This window comes from Zingiber officinale, chromosome 2B (assembly GCF_018446385.1).
Source record: "Zingiber officinale cultivar Zhangliang chromosome 2B, Zo_v1.1, whole genome shotgun sequence".
NCBI lineage: Eukaryota > Viridiplantae > Streptophyta > Magnoliopsida > Zingiberales > Zingiberaceae > Zingiber > Zingiber officinale.
In genome coordinates, this window is record NC_055989.1 from 13,934,000 (window position 1) to 13,954,766 (window position 20,767).

At 36.5% G+C, this 20,767-nt stretch overlaps 1 protein-coding gene, 1 long non-coding RNA gene and 1 pseudogene across 3 annotated transcripts; all 3 read right to left on the reverse strand.

Moving 5' to 3' along the window:
* Positions 1–8,628: 8,628 nt before the first annotated feature.
* Positions 8,629–9,257, reverse strand: LOC122049000 (zinc finger protein ZAT7-like). Its single transcript, XM_042610502.1, has one exon. It carries the CDS (start codon positions 9,184–9,186, stop codon positions 8,719–8,721), a length of 468 nt encoding a protein of 155 aa, XP_042466436.1. The 5' UTR covers positions 9,187–9,257; the 3' UTR covers positions 8,629–8,718.
* A 4,733-nt stretch (positions 9,258–13,990) lies between these two features.
* On the reverse strand, positions 13,991–14,756 carry LOC122049001. 2 transcript variants are annotated; one of them, XR_006130768.1, is made up of 3 exons: positions 14,571–14,756; positions 14,231–14,466; positions 13,991–14,156 (listed from the first exon to the last, which is right to left on the reverse strand). It is a non-coding gene; the product is annotated as an uncharacterized LOC122049001 (long non-coding RNA). The 2 variants fall into 2 exon arrangements; XR_006130767.1 differs by having other exon boundaries at positions 13,991–14,466.
* Positions 14,757–15,865: 1,109 nt separating this feature from the next.
* LOC122048160 lies at positions 15,866–17,644 on the reverse strand (annotated as a pseudogene).
* Positions 17,645–20,767: the final 3,123 nt, after the last annotated feature.

The window sequence follows — 20,767 nt, forward strand, 5'->3', positions numbered from 1 at the left end:
ATTTCCTATTAAGATGTCAAATTATAAGTCTTCATGACTAAGATGACTTGAATACCTCAAGTCTAAGAAAACTTGCACTCGAGTTACAATGAGATCTTCATCGACATGTAAAGAACTATATGAAGTCTTATAGTAAGTCACATCCAATGAACTAGTTACCCATAACTAATATCTACATATTAACTCTTAACATCCCTATGTTTCCAGCCAACAAAGATTGGCTATTTGAATAAAATAAAGAGTATAACATGTGTTAGTCTCATAAAATTGACGAGATAACATTGACGATATTCAATTTCATCAATTCATCGACTAGAGAAAGTATCAATACATCAGAATTACACATGATGAATTACCTACTAATTATAATTCAATCACAATTTCTCTCATGATATGCATTGTATTGTGGACTTCATTAATTGAGTTTAAGATCAAATCACATATATATAGAAAGTATATTCAAATAGTGAATTTTATTTATTAAATAAATAATACAATGTTAAAGGCGATTGCTTTTAGGATACCTCTCAAATATAACATACTCCCACTTGGTCTAAAACTAATTGCCTTGGTATATAATACCATAGACCTCAACATGTCTCTCAAACTTATTTTGTGGTAGAGGTTTTGTTAAAGGATCTGCTAGATTCATTTTGGTGGAAATTCTCTCAATTTGTATTTCTTTTCTACTAATGATCTTCTTGATCAAGTGATAGCGACGAAGCACATGTTTAGATTGTTGATGAGACCTAGGTTTCTTAGCTTGTACAATGACCCCATTGTTGTCATAGTAAATTGGTAATGCTTCAACAATACTCAGAACTACTCCAAGTTCAACAGTGAACTTCTTGATCCAAACCTCTTCCTTTGCCACCTCTGAAGCCATAATATATTATGCTTCAATGGTAGAATCAACAATGATTTTTTGTTTGGAACTTTTCCAACTTATTGCGCCTCCATTTAAGATAAATACATATCCAGATTGGGAATTGAACTCTTCCTTATCTGTCTAGAAGCTGGCATTGGTATACCCGCATATAACCTTATCATCTTCTCCATATACCAAGAACAAGTTCATAGTTCTTCTTAAGTATTTAAGAATTGTCTTAACAGTCACCTAATGATTCATGCCTAGATCCAACTATTATCTTCTCTTGACACTCAAAGCGTATGTTACATTAAGCCAATATATAACACAACATATATGACCGATCATATAGCTAATGCATATGAAATCTGACTCATGCGCATCCTCTCATCTTGTGTGCTCGAACACATAAACTTTGAAAGGTGAATTCCATGTCTCTTGGGAAGAAAATCTTTCATGGATTCTTCCACGCTAAACTATTTTAGTACTTTATCTATGTATATAGACTACGAAAGACCAAGCAACCTTCTTGATCTATCTCTATAGATTTCAATCCCTAGAATATAGGTTGTTTCTCCTATATCTTACATGGAGAATATTTTGGACAACCAAACTTTGACTAAATATAAAATAGACACATTATTTCCTATAAGCAATATGTTATCTACATATAACACTAGGAATATGACCGCACTCCTACTAATATTTACATATACACAGGGTTCATCAGGATTTTGTGAGAAATCTAACCTTTTGATTGTCTTATCAAAATAAATGTTCCAACTCCTGAATGTTTACTTCAATCTATAAATGGATCATTAAAGCTTACATAATATGTTTTTATCAACATATATGAAACTCTCAAGTTGTATCATATACACATCTTCGAATAAATTTTTATTGAGAAAAGCTATTTTTAATTCTATTTATCATATCTCATAATTATAATGAGCTTCTATGGGCAGGAGTATCTCAATGGATTTAAGCATAACTACTGGTGAAAATATTTTGTCATAGTCAATATCTTATTTTTGGTGATAACCTTTGGCCACTAGTCCTACTTTGTAGGTAATCATGTTATTATTCATGTCGATTTTCTTCATAAAACTCACTTGCACCTAATATGCGTTATGCCTTTGAGTGGGTTCGCTAAGTTTTAAACTTGGTTTTCATACATGAAATCCATTTTTTATTTCATATCTTTTAACCATGTATCATTTTCTAACTTTTAATAACTTTTTCATAACTAGTAGGTTCTTCATCCTCAATGAATATTACGCCTTTCAATTCACTTATGAGAAATCCATATTTCTCAGGAATTTAACGTGTCCTACTAGATCTATAAAGAAGTAGTGTACCAAAGAGTTCCATGCTAAATTGTTACTTGGTCACCGACAAAGGAGTTCTATTTTTGGCGTGTCAAACATTGTTTTACTTTTTTACCTTTAAGTTATATTTCCAACCAATGCATAATTGTTCATGAACACCACCCACATTTCTTGATCTAGTAATCTTTTATTTCCTTTGGTGTTTCCGTCATTATCATTGATTGTTTAAGCGGGGTATGGAATTGAATCGATTTTGTTACCCTATATGGGTCTTCATTGCATCATCTTGTGCTCCATTGATGCTATTGCCAAACTTTTGTGTCAAAGATTTGGTTTTGGTGAATGATGCAAGCAAAGGTGGCTTCTTTGTGAAGCATATGCAACACAAAGGTGAGGGAGAGAAGAATAGATGGAGCATTATCACAGAATATCTAGAGACACAAACAAGAACATCTGCATCATTCGATTAAGGTTTGTTTAAACAAACAGTAAAAAAATAGAGCAAAAAAAAAGTATTTTGAATCATAGCAAGTCAACATCATTAGTTCATGCCAAAGATTTTGTTTTTTTTTCATATGAATTGATTCAAACTTCGAAATGTTTGATCTCATTCAATGTTTGGATGTTGTTGTTACTTCTCTCAAGCTTATTCCAGCATACTCCCAGGTCTTTTCATGTTCCTTGTTCGAGCAAGAATTTCCTCGGTTCTTCCTCCTCCTTCTTTTAACAATCTTCTCAACTATATAGCATGACAAGTGCAAGAAGTAGCTGTAATATACTTAGCTTCACAACTAGAAAGTGTCATAATATCTTATTTTTTTGAACTCTAAGAAATTGTATTATTTAAAAAAATATATAAAACCAATTGTGCTTTTTTTCATCAATGTCTCCCACAAAATCACTATCACAATAGCTCGTCAACTTGTAGTTGCTAGAGGATGAATAAAGAATATCATAATCATGAGTACCTTTAACATAACAAAGTACCTCTTAGCTGCCAACATGTGAGACTTAGTTGAATTCTCCATAAATTGACTCACAACTCCAACTGCAAACCAAATATCGAGTCTTGTACAAGTCAAGTATCTTAAGCTCCCAATAAGACTTTTGAAAGCCGGATCAATCTTCTCTTCTTTTTTCTTCACTTGGGATAGTTTGCGCTCCAAATTACATAGGGGTATTAATTGGTTTGTAATTGAACATATTGAACTTTTTAATAACCTCTTTTGCATATCTTTTTTGTGAAATAAAAGTTCCATTCTCTATTTGCTTACTTGGATTACCAAGAAATAAGTCATGAGTCCCATGTTAATGACCTCAAATTCATGACTCATGGTCATCTTGAATTCTTCAATCATTTTTTGATTATTTCCTGTAAATATGAGATCATTCACATAAATGCAAACAAATAACAAATTGTATTCTTCTTCTTTCATACAGAGTGTGTATTTATGGGTGCATCTCAAGAAACCATTTTCTTATAAATACTTATCAAGTCGATTGTTCCAAACTCTTAGTGCTTGTTTAAGATCATAAACTACATTCTTTAGCTTCAAGACCTTGTTTTCATGCTCCTTAACCACATATCCAATAAGTTGTCAATGTAAACATTTTCATTAAAATAACCATTAAGAAAGACAGATTTAACATCTAATTGATAAATCTCTAATGATTTTGAACAACAAGAGATATTAACAAGCAAATTATCTCTAATCGAGCTACTGGAGTTTGACTCCAATAGTCTTATGATCTTTTGGAATAGATACTAACTCCAAGCATCATTCTTCACAATGACTTGAATTTCTTCATCCATAGCTCCTCTCCATTTCTTATCCCTTGTGCTTCTTCAAATCTCAAAGGTTCAACATCTACAAGAAAATAAAACAAACTCATTTCATCAATAGCATGAGTCTCATTGTAGATGCCATCAAGACTTAGATATTTTGGAGTCTTTTCTCCATAAGTTGATCTTGGTGTAATTGATAACCCAGGTGATGTGGAGTTGTTGGTGGAGTAGATTCCTCTTGGACTTCTTGCTCTACATTAAGGGAAGAAAATCATAAGACTCTTCTTCTTCCTTAGAGTTCCAGTCCCATAATGCATCTTCATTAAATTCCACATCTCTAATCACAATTCTTCTTTTGTGCTGATTGTACAATTTGTACCTCTTAAAATTTTCAATATATCAATGAAAATAAGTTTTTAATTTCGATCATCTAACTTGGATCTTTCTTGTTTAGGGACATGTGAAAATGCAATGGATCCAAATACTCGTAGATGTGATATAGTAGGCTTCCACACACTCCATGTTTCTTGAGGTGTTACATTCTTCAAGCTCTTTGTTGGAGATCGATTTGAAAGATACACAACACATGTCACAACTTCAACCCAAAATTTCTTAGGCATGTCTTTAGACTTTAACATACTCCTTGTCATATTAAGTATTGTCATGTTCTTCCTTTCAGACGGGCTGCAGGAGGCGCTAGGGGCGAGCGAATCATCTTTTGCTACAATGTTCTTCCTTTGAGCAATTCCATTTTACTAGAGTGATCTTGAAACTATCAAAAGATGATGAGTTCTATGCAACTCATAAAAGCTATTAAATTCATTAGATGTAAATTCACCACCCCTATCGATTCTTAATGCTTAAATTTGATATCTACTTTCTTTTTTAACAAAAGCTTTGAACTTTGTGAATATACCAAATATCTCATATTTTTGTTTCAAAAAATAAACACATGTCTTTCTACTGAAATCATCAATAAAGAGCATAAAGTAATAGCTTTTATCAAGAGATTCAGGATTGATAGGACCACAAACATCAACATGGACAAGTTGAAGTTATTTAGTTGCTCTTGAAATGGATTGCTTTGAAAAGCTCTTTCTTGGATGCTTGCCTAGTAAATATGCTTCACATAATTGATTAAGGTGATTAATTTCTGGAATCCCTTTCACCATCTTATGATCTCCTAAAGCTTTGAGTAGGGGGGATCACAGATCGGGTTGGTTCGGTTATTGGGGTAAAAAGTTATCCGGCCCTACTAGATCAGATAATGCAATATCAGGACCTACATCCGACCCTATATCCGGTGGTTCTTATGAATCAGATATCCGACGGGTTGTCAGTTATTTGGATATCCAACCCTATATCCAATGAAATATAAAATATAAATATAAGTACAACAAAAAAATAAAATATTTTAAAATGATAATAGACATTACTTATTATACATTGTAGCAGCTAATCGGAAATAGCTACTATAACATGTAGCAGCTTATCGACAGTAGCTGCTACAACGTGTAGCAACTTATCGACAGTAGTTGCTACAAGTAGGGGTGATCGCGGATCAGGTTGGTTCAGTTATTGGGATAAAAAACTATCCGGCCCTACTAGATCAGATAATGCAATATCATGACCCTATATCCGACGGATTATTTTTTTCGGTTCGGTTCGGGTCGGTATAAGCGGGTTGGTCGGTTTGACGGGTTGACTGCTCACCCCTAGCTTTGAGTCCACATCAAAATTCAAATGGGCAAATCTCATATGTCAAATCCATGATGGATCCTAGACACAAGTCTTCAAGCACATAGGTTCACAAATCTTCAAGTCCAATAAGACCATCTTGTTCTTAGTCATAGACAATCATTCATATCAATATTGTAATTTCTTTCCAAAAGTTTACTAATACATAAGATATTGCTAGTCAATTTTGGAACATAATAAACATCACAAAGTACTTTATGACCACTATTTTTTTGTTTCAAGAAGAATTGTACATTTGCCTTCAATTTTTACCTTTGTGTTGTCTCCAGACCTTACAAAGCCTTTCTTGTTTGTATCAAGCTCCACAAATTTACTTTTATCATCCATCATATGATTACTAGCTCCATTATCAAGGTACCATGTGTTTGCTTTTCCAATAGAGCTCCTTAAATGCAAGAAATAAAGATTGATCTATACATCATCTTCCTTGTCTTCCATTAGATTTGCCTCTTTCAAACTAAAAAGATTGCTCATCTCTTCCCTTGGCCATGGCCATGTATTGAACATCCGCCTCTACCTCGTCCTTGACCTCGACCTCTACTTGAAACACCTCCTTTGATCTTCAAATTGGTCTTTGCTTGTAATGCATGTTCTGATTGTTCTTTTTCCAAGGTTCATCCTTTTTTCATGACCCCGTAATGATCCGTTTAATTCATCAACGATTATAATCTCTAAATCTTCGGATTCTTCAACTGCAACAACATGATTGAGCTTTATGCTAAGAGAGTGTAGTACATTCTCAATTACTTAAACGTCAGGCACTATTTCTCGAAGTCTCTTCATTTCATTGACAACAACAAAAAATCTTGTAAGTAATAGGAGATATGTTCACTCTCCTTCATAAAGAGTGATTCAAACTCAACCCTTAAAGTTTGAAGTCACACCTTCTTCACCTTATCTATTCCCATAATAGAGTTGTGAAGCATCTCCAACATTTTCTTTGATGTTGTTTCATTGGCTATTTTCTTAAACATGTCTTCATCCAAACCTTGATGGATGATGGTAAGAGAACCTTGATCTTTCTTTCTTTCTTTCTTTCTCCAAAGTGCCTTTTTGGTTTTGAGGTAGAGTTGTCACATTTAAGGGCTCTTCAAAATTATTTTCAATGATATACTACACTCCTTGGGATCCAAAAATAGCTTTCATTCTAAGTGACTAATTCTCATATATATAGTTGAGTTTGGTAAGTTGGGGGTATTGGAAGGAAAAAGATTTTGATGTCATTGGCTCTATACCACTTTGTTGGAAGGTGGTGGGCTTTCAAAAGCTTTTTAGGAAGAGAATAGGTGTTATAGTATAATGACTTTGTATTGAAAAAAAAATCCTTATCTTGCAACTTCACATTACATGAGTATTTATAGTACTCAATAGAAACTCTTAGTCCATACATCATTAATTAGATACATGAACTTATTCTATCTAGATACATGAATTACAAGATTCAAGTTTCACTTGATTCATGTACATTACAGCAAAATCAAATCTAGGTTGTCCTTTAACCTATTGTTCCGGCCAAATATCGTACGTGGATGGTCAAGTCACCAATTAACGAACGGACTGACACATGCGCTCTCCAAAGATTGTCGGTGAAGAGGATGAAGGGACCTAAAAGACACTCCAAATGAGGTTTAGACTGCGTCGAGGAGTCCCAGCAGGTCACTCTAACGCTCAAGTTAGGGTTTGCTAGAGGTAGTATGTGGGAGGAAGAAGATGGAGAAGAAGGAGAAAACCGGGTGGAGTTATTGAGAGCCCAATATTCTTTGTCCTTACCTTCTCTAGGATTTATATAATTGTCAAAAGAGCATCTTCTCGTCTGATGATGCACTATGTACTCCTCCATCCATCACCCGTAAGGGGACCAAATCTGACAGTCATTACCTCCCCCCTATTTGTCAAATGCCACATGTTTGAAGGAGGATATCTAGGGGACCAGATCTGATAACCCCTTAACTGTCTTTAATTTCCATTCACCTGATGTCACGTATTCTAGAATATTCATCATCTTTGTTTGCACCTTCTGAGAAATTAACCTCGTTAATGAGGGAGTAGTGTGGTTCAATTTGAGGACGAATGAGGAAATTATGTCAATATGGAGTGGATTTGAGGATAGATGAAGTCAGGGATTGAGATCGAGATATGGGTGATGTTGGGATCTAAAACTGAAGTTGAGACTCGGGTGACGCTGAGATTTAAGATTGAGACTGAGATCCAGGTGATGCCGGGATCTAAGATTGATACCGTGGGTGTCGATAATTGCGGTCGAGACACGGGTGAGGCTGTGATCCGAGACTAAGACTAAGATCTGGGTGATGCTGAGATCTAAGACTAATGTTGAAGGTCTTGGCAGGTGCAGCCGAGACACAGGTGAGGTCGGGATCCAATACTGAGACTGAGATTTGGATGATGGAATTTGAGATAGGGTTATGTTGAGATTTAAGACTAAGACTCCGATATTCCAGGTGATGTCGGGATCTGAGACTGATGTTGAGGGTGTCGACAACTGCAGCCGAGACACGAGTGAGTAGGAAATTTCTATAGGACCGAATCAGTCATTCCTAAAATTAGTAAGTTAGAAAATTAGGTATCAGGTGCCAACTATAAAAGAAAAATCACTAGAGAACTTCTTAATTATCAACAAGCTTATTTTGCGCCCTCTACCAGTGTGGTGCAATGATAAAGCAAAGTTCGTATTTCAATAGAAATTAATATTGCATAAATTGTGTATCAATATTCAATTGAACTAAGGCATCAATGATCCCTTCTTCTTTTTTAATGGATTGTGATGGCATTAATAAGCTACCATTATGTCAAAATTCATTGAAACCGATGCCCTAGCTTTTGCAACAATATTAACTAACAGCAAATAATTAATTAGCTGTCGTAGAAGAGTGTCTTATATGATCTCAAGTTTTCTTCTCAGTGATCTCACTATATTAGCATTGCTGAAGAAAGTGAAAACTAATTAACCAATCGATTAATCAACCGCTATACGATGAGCAATTTGGGACCAAATCGATGGCGTTCGAGGAGCCTTCCTCTTCGCTAACGAATTGGAGCTGCAGCTCGCTCTCCAGCGGCGGCAAGTTCAAGTCCAGCCACTGCAGCTGCTTCCCCGCCGCCATCACGACTGCTCCGGCGGCGGCTGTCGTAGCTCCCGGCTTCGCTGCCGCAGCCGCAGCCGCAGCCGTCTTGTGGCGGCGCATGTGGCCTCCGAGGGCCTGCCCCATCGTGAACGTGACGCCGCAGACAGGGCAGGCGTGCGCCGTCCTACTGGGCTCCGCCCTTCTCTGCAGGCTCACCATCTGCCGCGTAGCAGCTTCGCCGCCGCCGCACCTCAGCCGGGCGTGGCCCGTCCGGTGCCCGCCTAACGCCTGGAACGTCGCGAACCTCCGGCAGCACGTCTTGCACTCGTACATCCGCTGCTCCCCCCGCTCTCCTCCGGCCATTAATTAATTAATTCCCCTCGCTAAATAATTAATTAAACTAATTAACCTCGTAGGAGGATTAAAAGAGGACCGCGTACATCTGCCGTTTGTACGTGCATGCACTCAACAAGGAGCAAGTTATATAACGACGAGGTCTTCGCGCCATGACTGGGAAGGAAGGGCAGAGGAGTCACGCCACGGAGTCCGCCTCCGCGTTTCCCGCACATCAGGGAATAGTAGTGCAGATCCTGCAGGATATATATTCTCTATATCATGTAATCTAGTACTGCAATAGATTGACCTAGTTGACCTTGTCCTCTAGGCCAATTATATATACAATAGGAAATCTAATCCATATCACTTTGAGAGCTAGTGAAGAACCCTAACTCGGGGCTGATCAGTAGTGCATGTGTTGACAGTTCATGCGTGACGAATTAAAGATTGTGTGTTGTTCTATAGCTGGATTTGTAGACCGATCGAATTGCTACAAGTCAACTTGAATGAGTAGTGGAGTGAGACCTGTGAACTGACTGCGTTCGAGCTGGAAACACACGGTCTGTGAGAACAGAAGGAAATTAATCCTTAATTATCAGATATTTATGTATCTTTATTAATTATATATGTTTCCATAATTTTTATTTATTTAATTTTTTAAAAACAAAATTTTTTTAGCTGATTGACAAGTGCCGTGATTGACAAGTTGTAAAGATGGTTTGAATGGTAGCAATTCGATCTACAATATGTGAAGGGAAATGAAAGGTATACTATAACAATAATAAGTTATACTTCGAATTTATCCTATAGTTAAAGGGTCCGTCGTCTACTTTAAGAATTAGTATATCAGACTCACGATTCAAACTATCATTCTAAGGTCAACTACATGTTCAAAAGGAGGTATTGGTGAGCTATTAGGAGTACTAATTATTGTAGGCTTATTAGAATTATAAAAATTCACTACGATCTCTTTGTTCCAAGAACGCTATCAGATACGGTAAATTTAATAATAAGTATTATTTGAGTAATAACCATATTAAATTTTTCAAAAAATTTTAGAAATTTTTCAAAATTTAATTGGAATCTGTATGATAAGTTTAGGATGATGAATTGATTAGCTTGTTTAGAATATCCATTTACTATGAGTTGATTGAGAAATCTACTTAAGGTTTAATTAATTAAAAGTAAGTTCTAATTATAAAGGATATTTTTATTTTATTTCCTTCTTTACCTCACATTGGCATCGATTCCTCCTCAATTACCCGATCCCCTTCTCCTCACCCGACGTCGACTCTCACCTCCTCCCCTCTATTGTCGGCATAGATTTGCACCATCGCCCAACGTCGTCACCTCCTTCACATAAGGCCAGATCAACGATGCTGCAATCATCATCATCGCGAGGGGTGAGCTGTCAGACTCTTCTCAATCTTGACAGACCGTCACCACCCTTCGGCTCTGCCCTAGCTTTACATCCACCGCTGCCCGATCGCTTGATGCCACTGGTCGACTATGGTCACTACAACAAAAATATTAAAAGACAACGGTTAAAAACCGTTGTCGTAGGCCCTTTAAAACCGTTGTAATTGGCAGTGTTGTTAAAAGTGGGGGGCTACGACAACGATTTTAAACCGTTGTCTTTGGATGAAAAGACAACAGTTTTGCAACGATTTTAAACCGTTGTCTTTGAATAAAAAAATAACGGTTTAAAACCGTTGTTATTTAGAGCATTTTTACTGCCAGTTACAATCGGTTTTGGAGCTACGACAATGATTTTTAACTGTTGTCTTTGAGTGTGATAGACAACAATAACAATTTTAAACTGTTGTCTTTAAATTATTATCTTTTAATACCAATATATCATATTTCAATTTAAATATATAATAAAGAATCATAATCAAGAAAGAATATTCCCCACATTAATATCATTCAAAATGTTACTTATACAAGAATTACAATCACAAAAGAAAAAACATGTCTCATATTCAAATAAAATTTATCACAATACAAATAAACAAATAAACAAATAAACTTCATTTGCAACTAATGAACAATAGCCAAAAGACTAGAAACTTGTGATGGTGGTTCATGTCATGTAGGATTGCACTTAATTATTGTCAACCTAAATCCCATCACAATCTTTAACTTGTAGGATTTCATTGGAATCCTCTTTCCAGCTTGCTGATTCTTTCATTCCAACTTTTTTCAATATTGTTGATCATTAGTTCCATAATAAATCTAGTCTTCCTCATACCAGCTCCATCAAAAAGTCCAATCTTTCTACCCCTTTGATAAGGCACTAGGAGATCAACAACCTATTGATATTAAAAGAAATACACTATTATATGTATGAAAAAGCTTGTTCTAAAAAAATAATAAACACACATATGTTTTTACAACAGTTACTTGAATAAGTACATCATACAAAAGGTATTAGTTGTGAGATGAGTTATTTGAATGCTTGCATGGCTGCACAAGTAGAAGTCAAATTCAGTAGGATGGTCTATCTTAGAATCGACAACAGTCCCTGGAATTTCAAGGATGGAAAGCTCCATTGAGAAAACAAGATTTAAAAAAATATACAAAATAGAATTATCTTGAAAATGATGCATCCATGCTATCAACTAAACTAACTAGGCAATATGTTTCCACTCTTATCAACAAATTAGTGGTCACCGTGATTGTTAGCAAACAGTATAATGTGATGACGTTTTTGGACCACCACAAAAGTCACTGGAGGTTGATAGTTTGGTTCTAGAGAGGCACAGGCATGAAACACAAATGGAATGTTGAGTACAAAAACACTGAAACAAGAATCGTAGTATAAATTCTTGGAAAATTTACTTTTCTGATCACATCTAGTTCATATAGTAGAACTAGGTAGAATTGACCCTCACTCACTAATGTACAACTTGCTATATTAATCTAAACAATCAAGTATTTTTTAAGTTTTCCAAAGATTCATACTTGTAGAATATAATCCGTTGAGGCTTTTATCTAGTAGCCTTTTTGAAGGAAATAAGTAGCTCCCTGGATATTGCATGGCAGATGTTCTACTTAGGCAGGTAAATTGGAAAAGAAAACCAACATTCTATTTAAAACTGATTTTAGATTGTATTTCATACTTTATCATGCCACCAGTAAGAGTTCCTTGCTGAGAATCTTGCCAGACCTTAAACATATCTTGAATTAATTCTTGACGGGCTTAAGCACAGACCAATCCAGCATATTTTGTCACCTCGAGCCAGTCTTAAGACGCAATAACCTGACAAACCAAATATAATCAAGATAATAAGGATACATCAAGGCAACTATACATAGAGCAAGAAATGAAGATTGGCAAAATTACTTACAACTGCGATAGAAGGGCTAGAATCTTCCCTAGGATGAGGATGTATTACGTCAGCACCAAATATTATAATTGGTTGGTCGCTAACAAGAGGAATGCGCCTTGACAATGCATCGACAAGAACTGTGTCCCTTCCTCCAACCTATGAATTAAGCCTTAGTAACACAAAGCAGAACAAGAAAAATAGATCCACCTTCCACATACTCACCTTTCCATTGATCTAGAGGCCAACATTGGCAAGGTACTGTTTACTCATCCTGAAAACATGCTTTGTCAAACAACATTATGAAACTAAACCAAGGCAGTCTCACATATCTACTTTTGATCACCTGTAATAACTATGACATATAATAATAAAGCGAACAAGGAAAGAAAAAAAATTAAAGCTAAAAGGTTCAACCAATTGATATTTATCAACAAACAAAAATATCAAGTTGTGCACAACACTTCGCTGTGAGACAACAAAGAAGTAAACAGAAATTATATACGTAGACAGTTTCTCTAATTTAATCCTAGACCACTAAAAGAAGAAAACAAAATTATATACGTAGTCGAATGAACAAGTCACGTTCTTGCATTAAAGAAAATGTTATCTTTCACATAATCAAATAAAACAGATGCAATGTGTTGACGATTGTTGCTCGTGAAACTTAGAAGCAAGGAAAGGCCTAGTCAAAAGAGAGCAAAGAGTCATGATCAAAGAGCACCGAACCAGACGAAAGCTTATTGTGCGCATTCTGAAATGCATTTGATATCTTAGGTAGTTCAACCCAGCGGACTGTTCTAGCAGCATTTTCCATTCACTCGAAAGGATCCTCTATCTGTAAAGTTGAAAGATCATCAACTAGCTATAGACTGCAAGTAATCATTCCAAGAAATTTCAGCAGAAACATCAACAATCTTACAATCAGGGGCAGCGATCTACAAAAACGATTGCTTTTTTGTCATCCTTCATATGTCGAGATGCTATAATCTGAACCAAAAGTTCTAATATCTGAAAACTGCGCATACAGATTAAAGACACAAATACCGAGATAAGTTGTTATACCACCCAAAACAAGCAGTATAATTGTTAAACTGTTGTTATATGGATATCAAAGATATTTTAAAAGTCATCAATTTGCTAAATCTCATCAGAGTCAACCATACACAAGCATAAATTTAGAGTGAATTGAATCTAATGGCATTTTTAATTTATTGGCTAAATACCAATTGACATCAAGCTTCATTTACCAGGACCCTTATCTTTTGGCAAGATTGTCATAGAAAATATACAATATATCTCTGAGGTCCAAAAAATGGTTGGCAAAGAAAAATATAACCTAACCCAACATGAACAGGAAAATTATATCAACCACAATACACAAAAAAATTAATTCACACTTCTACATGAGTTGTATGCGACAACAATGAAGACAGACCTGACTTTGGAGCAAAGAAACTTCTTCTTCGTCCATGATGGTTTTCCATTTTTCAACAAGCAGATTTCAACCTTGCATTGCAAAATTGTGGCAGAAAGATTCCAAAATAACCAAGAAGCATAGCAGAAAGAAGATATTACAAAGTTTTCAGAAAAGTCCAGATTACAAACCTCTTGATCACCCAAAAGATCATATATTGTTGGTTCAAAAGACTTCCCAAGGTATATGATCTAAACAAAGGTAGTAAAAGTAATGCATCAAAATCTTTGATCAAACAACACTATATTATCTTCTGGAAGCTTACTGAATCATGATCACATTCAAGAAAAATTTCATGGACATTTATGAAGTCCGTAGAGCTTGGTCCATTGTAGAAAGTTGCCTTCTGAGACACACTGGTAACTGCAACTGCTTCTTTGTCCACAAACCCCGACATCAGGATGGCATGTGAGGCCTGCTATATGGATACATCGGGTAGGGATTATGTCACGGAGGACGGAACTGCTTCAGCCCTGGAACGTTGGTTCATTTGGCGGCAACCTGAAACAAAGCATTCATCTTGTTGTTAGAAAAACCAACGTTGTTGTTAATAAGAATTTAAAAGTGTGCTGGTAAGAAAAATACTTGAGATTAAACAGACAAACCTTGATTGGACAACCATGAAGCTCAGACTCATGCAACCGAAAGGCTTCTTGGACTGCCTCAACTTCCAATAATTCGACATAAGCAAAACCCTTTGGCTGACCGTTTCTGTCAGTGAGAATGGTGACTCTGTTAACAGTACCACACGACTGAAAATGCTGTTGAACCTCTTCAGGGGTGCAAACATAATCAACCTACAATTCAATAGAAATATCAACATGAGTATCAATCTAGCAGTGGCTTTCCCAACTCAAGATGTTGCTACTAAATCACTTGTTGTTAGAGGTTTTAGAAGAATTCTATATGTATAAAACATAACAATCATTGACAAATAGTTACAGTGTGACTGTTGATGCTAAGAATAAGAAACCAAAATTCTCTAATAGAAGACAACGACCCTATCCAATTCGGAACAAGTATCAAACAAAAAAGATAGCCTTAGCATAGACTATATATTACAAAATTCTAATAAGGTGCAAGTCGAGAATCCTCAGTAACTTGGGCATCTATATATATATATATATATATATATATATATATATATATATATATATATATATATATATATATATATATTTCAAAAAATTATTTGTTTTAAATAATCTTTTTCCCTTTTTTTATTTGGTAATTTTTTCAAGTACAAGCTAACGGTAACTGGAGTTCAATGTTACTCTGTACAATCTTATAGGACATAACTTTTGTATGGATCTACTATAAAGATGAATTGAAGATGTCTGGTACAAGGACAATAATACCAAATTTTAATCTTTGAACCACTTAAATTCAGCCAAACCATAACAATGTTATTACAAATTATCAAACTTCTAATGAGCACAAACACAGTTTTGAGAACTTGAACATTATAGCAGGCACTCTTTGCATGTACCACATTTAAGTAATACGGCACCAAAAAAGAAAAAGAGGGAAGGTAAATCAAAGCATTAATATGCCAAATAATACCAGAATCTAACATCCACAGCAACATCATTACAGTTTGAAGTAGTGTATCTAAATAGAGGTCCCTAAGACAACATTTGTAGATATAGGAAAAATATTCAATAACCTGAAAAATAAACATTGTGAATTTAACTAATTTGATTAGTCCATAGAATTATGGATAAATAAGGCTCAAGGGTCCACTAAGAAACAATCCAAGATATAGAAGACAACAATATCAAATTATATGCAAATATCATGTGATGCCCACAGTAAACCAGTAGCAACAATTAGACAACAGAGAACTAAAAGCACAAACACAATCATATAACAAATACAGCAAAACTTACATTGCCAACAAATATCGAGTGGGAATCAGCCTCTTCTTTGCTTGATTGATTTGTTGCAGGTTCACTAGGCTCTATATAATGCAGAAGACAATTGGTCCAAGACTTTTCAGAAAAAAAAAGAAACAGAAACAAAATCTTAGACCTAGAAAGAAAAACTGGACTACATCATTTAACCAACGAAAAAAACCAAAATGCAATATAAATACTTCCTTATTGCCATGCTATACTAGAAAGATACAATGTTGAGATATATCAGGAAGAAAGTGAATCGCGAGTATGAGCACTAGTATAAAGAGGTTTAACACATGGAACTTGAGTCCCACATCAGAGGCCCCAACAGGGCAATGGTGTCCAAGTTGAGCACTTTGACAACCCCATCTTCTGCCAGCAACGCATAGCGCTGGGATCGTACGCCTAGGCCCATGGGCTTGTCTGACAGATCCAACTCCACCTCGAGTGCCAAGGTGAACTCCCTATTTCCGTTGGAGAGTAGCAAAACCTCGTCCCTAATGTTGAGATCCTTCTTCCAGGCATGCATCACGAAAGCGTCGTTGACCGAGATGCAGGCAATGGTGTCCACACCTTTGGCATGCAGCTCCCCATCCTTTTCCACAAATCCAGGGAGGTGCTTCTACGAGCACGTCGGCGTAAAGGCCCCGGGACAGTGAAGAAGATGGCTTTCTTGCTCTTGGTGAGATCAGAGATGGTGACAATCTGGAGCTCCCCATCGGAGCCGAAGTAGGAGAGGTTGGCATCAGGAAGATTGTCTCCGACGGAGATGGTGGTTGTGACAGTAGGGGCGGAGGCGGAAGAGGCGAAGAGGCGGGGGAAGAGGGAGGACCTACGAGTGTGCAGTAAGAGGTGTAGAGTGGTAGTGGAAACAGAGCGGTGGAAGAGGACGGCAGAAGGGAGGAGGCAGGGCAAAGAAGGGGCGACGGGTTTAGGGCTTGGAAAGGAAAGAAGAAGGGGCGACGGGTGGGCTTGCCGCTACGGTCTATGGGTTAGCTGAAGGGAGGTCAGGCGACCTATTTTCGATGGTTCGCCGGTGTGAAGAGATCGTAGGTTGGATCGAGAAGGTAAAGGGATGGAATACGGTGGCAAAAAATTTCAGGGAGAGGGAAAGAAAAAATGCCACGGCAAAAAATGGCGAAGGGGAAAAAGCGGCGAATGAAAAAACAACGGCATTCAAAAACACTTAATAGACAACGGTTTTTAAAAACCGTTGTCGTAATCCCAAAAAAAACACACATAGACAACAGTTTTAAAAAACTATTGTCGTAGCCTTTAAAAATCGTTGTCGTAGCTCCAAAAAAACATAAATAGACAACGATTTTTAAAAACCGTTGTCATAGGCTAAAAAAATTACTAAAGGACAACGATTTTTGTTAAAACCATTGTTAAAAGGCAAAAAGACAACAATTTGGTATAAAATCGTTGTCGTTTGAGTGTTGTTGAATGAGGTTTTTATTCTAGTGGGTGTGAGCATCACCACCGGTCCTTGTCCGACCATGAGCAAGGATGGATCTCCCGATCACCATCGGTCATCGCCCCTTTTCTTCTTGAAGATTCATTTCACCTCAGCCAATGCTGCCACTCTGATCTGGAGCCATCGCCATCTCTTTTTTTGTCGTCACTGCCCAGATGCGGCTAGCCAGCAGCAACCACTACAGCCCACGGGCGTGGCTAGCTCTGCAGTCAATGAAGTCGGTCCCTCTCTAGCCATAAGAGAATGAGAGAGCTGCCATCAGTCTATGATCAATCGTCGCCAACAGCCGCAGCTCCACGGCCATCCTACATCGACAAGCTACTGATCCTCAATAGCACATTCACCACATGCCGTGAGTAGCTACTTCTCGACCCAGTGCCATCATTAGTTGTATGGCTGCTATGAGATGATGCCAAAGTCAAAGTTGCTGGCATAGATTTGGCATAAATGCCTTTAATAGAGCGATTAATATGTTTAATTGATGATTAAGTGAATTTGTGTTAGTGGGATTTTGATCATGTAGGTGGATTAATAGTTGATTAGTTGATTGACTTGATTTAGATGATTACATAATTATTAATCAAAATTATTAAATTGATGTTGTGTTTAATTAGATTGATCTCCTATATGGGTGAAGGGCTTAATTGAGTCAACATATGTATCAATTAATGAATGGATTAGGGTTATTGTTATGATAAAACTCTATCCTAAGTAAAGGGAATAGATCATCTATTTGGATTTTGGATGTAGTTTAGCTAGTTGATGTATGATTTAATTAGCTAAACTGTACTATTGGTTATAGGACTCTGATTCTAAACGAGTACTTCGACATGGGGATTGTTTAGCTCTATCTACAATTAAACAGGGTATTTCTTCCTTGGCCTCTTTAGTTCATTAAAGTTAGTGCATGGTTGTTTTTGATTGATGGATTAGGTTGTTTTACCTTAAATATGTTCATTTGTTATCCTACTTGATACTTATCTGCTTGACCTTAGAGATAATCTAGTTAATTCATATACAGTCTTAGGTTAGATATCTATACTCTGTTATGTGTACACATGTAGAGTATGTACTATAGGAAATTTCTTGTTGACAACATGTTGATTATGCATATGATGTTGAGTGTATATATGATTGGTATGTGTTATAGGAGTGATCATGTTATCTATGTATTTGGATGTGTGTGCACACATATCCGGTGTTTACTATTGAAGGAGTTATGTTGATTATACCTATGTCGTATATGTACACGTGTCTGATGTGTACTATTGGAAGGATCATGTCGATAATACCTATATTGGGGATCATGTGTCTGGCATGATATTAGAGGTATCATATCGATTATACCTACGTTGTAGGTGTTGGGATGTGCCCGGCGTAATGTGTGCTAAAACACGCTTTGTAAACATGCGCAGCAAAAAATAAAACAATAATAATCACTAAATTATTACATTACACACACCACACACATACAAGCATACAGCATGTCAAACATGATCGCATAATTAAATTTTTTTTATGGAAAGTAAATTTACGTTAGGTGTACCTTACGGATGACCTGTAACGAAAAAGGTATCAACTGTAGCGACATTGTTGGATCTCGCCTCTATTCGTATCCAAGTCGAGCTCCTCAAGACAACTCCTTGAGTACAAACCTCTCCTTCAGAAGTTACTAGCCACGAGCGAAGAAGAGGGATCAAGAGGAAGAGGAAGAGAAGCACACAAGGAAGAGATTTATTCCTTATGGTGGTCACGGCAACAAGGGTAAGGGCTTACCCTTGTTGGTGGCGGCAAAGAGAGAGGGGAGAGGGAGAGGAGAAGGGAAATTGGGTTAAGGTTTTCTAAAAACCTTACAAGCCAATTAATGATTTCATATGTATAATTTTCTCTCAACCATATCAATATATAGCCCTCATTAATGAGTTGGATTAGAAATTCCAAATCCAACCCATTATCCCTTAACCAAAAATGAGTCCATTAACCCCTTGATTTGGTTGACAACTAAACCAAGTTGGTTCATGACTGATTCATGATTAAACCAAATGTGGTCCAACTCTTCCATAAGAGATGTGGCCCATTTGCACTTCCATAGCGATAAATGTTTCCATATTTATCTTATCTATGGTCCAACTAAATATTTATCTCTTGATCTAAGAATCTTATTCTTTAGCTTGTTTTAAGTCTTTTAGAGACTCGTTGGTGCGTGTGACCCAATAAGTTTCTAGTTTATCTTAGTCATCCATAATTAACTACTTAATTATAGAACGATCATGAGTGACACTTAGTAGTACATCATGATCCTCAATTAGTCAGAAAATCATAGTTGATCTTAGAATTAATTCTAAACCCTTCAACAACTATAGTGAGTTGTGTCTCGTTCTTTTCACTTGTCTTATACCCACTTGGTTCAGGACATGCCTTATGTGTCCTGTTCCTACTAGCATGACTACGTCACACCTAGCCCAAGTAATACTTTCTCATTCTATGGATTCAAATTACTTGTATATGTGTACAAGAGTCTCGTACTCTTAACATGCGATGTTTTGATCAAAGACTTTGAGTAATAATCCTAACGAGTGGTCATAGGGTATACGTCTCCTCGCAAGGAGCGGTGAATCCTCTATGGGCTATCCAAACACCTTCTTACACTTCAACTTATACCCAATCATCCCGGGTTCACACCTCAATGAGATGTTTACTTAAGATATCAAAATATAAGTCTCCATGACCAAGATGACTTGTATACCTCAAGTCAAAGGAAACTTGCACTCGTGTTATAGTAAGAACTTCACAGACATATCTATATATATGTAGAAAATCATATGAAGTTTTACAGCGAGTCACTCTGATGAACTAGTTACCATAACCATCATCCACATTTAACTCTTGACATCCCAATGTCTCCAGCCAGTGTGAAAATAGCTGCTTGGCTAAACCAAGGAGTATAACCCGTGCTAGTCTTACAGAATTGATGATATACGAATACATCAATTCGATGACTAGGGAAATTTCAATATATTCATAATTACACATGTAGAGATAATCACTAGTTGCGATCCAATCACAAATTCTCTCATGATATAAATTATATTAAGGATATTCAATAAATGAGTTTATGACAATCAAACATATAATATGTACTCAAATAGTGAATTTGTACTTATCAAATAAATAGAAAAAAAATTGTAAGGCAAATTCTAACACTCCCACTTGGCCTAAAGACAATCTCCACGGTGTCCTAAACTGTAAGCACAGATGTGACTCTCAAACTTGCTTTGTGGTAGAGCCTTTGTCAAAGGATCCGCTAGATTTCTTTTAGTGAGAATTTTCTCGAGTTGTATTTCTTTCCTACTAACGATCTCCCTGATCAAATGATAACGGTGAAGCATATGTTTTTATCGCTAATGAGATCTCGGTTCCTTTGCTA

Bases quoted from the DNA above. Each gene is read 5' to 3' on its own strand.
- LOC122049000 (XM_042610502.1), bottom strand. From the start codon at position 9,186: ATGGCCGGAGGAGAGCGGGGGGAGCAGCGGATGTACGAGTGCAAGACG.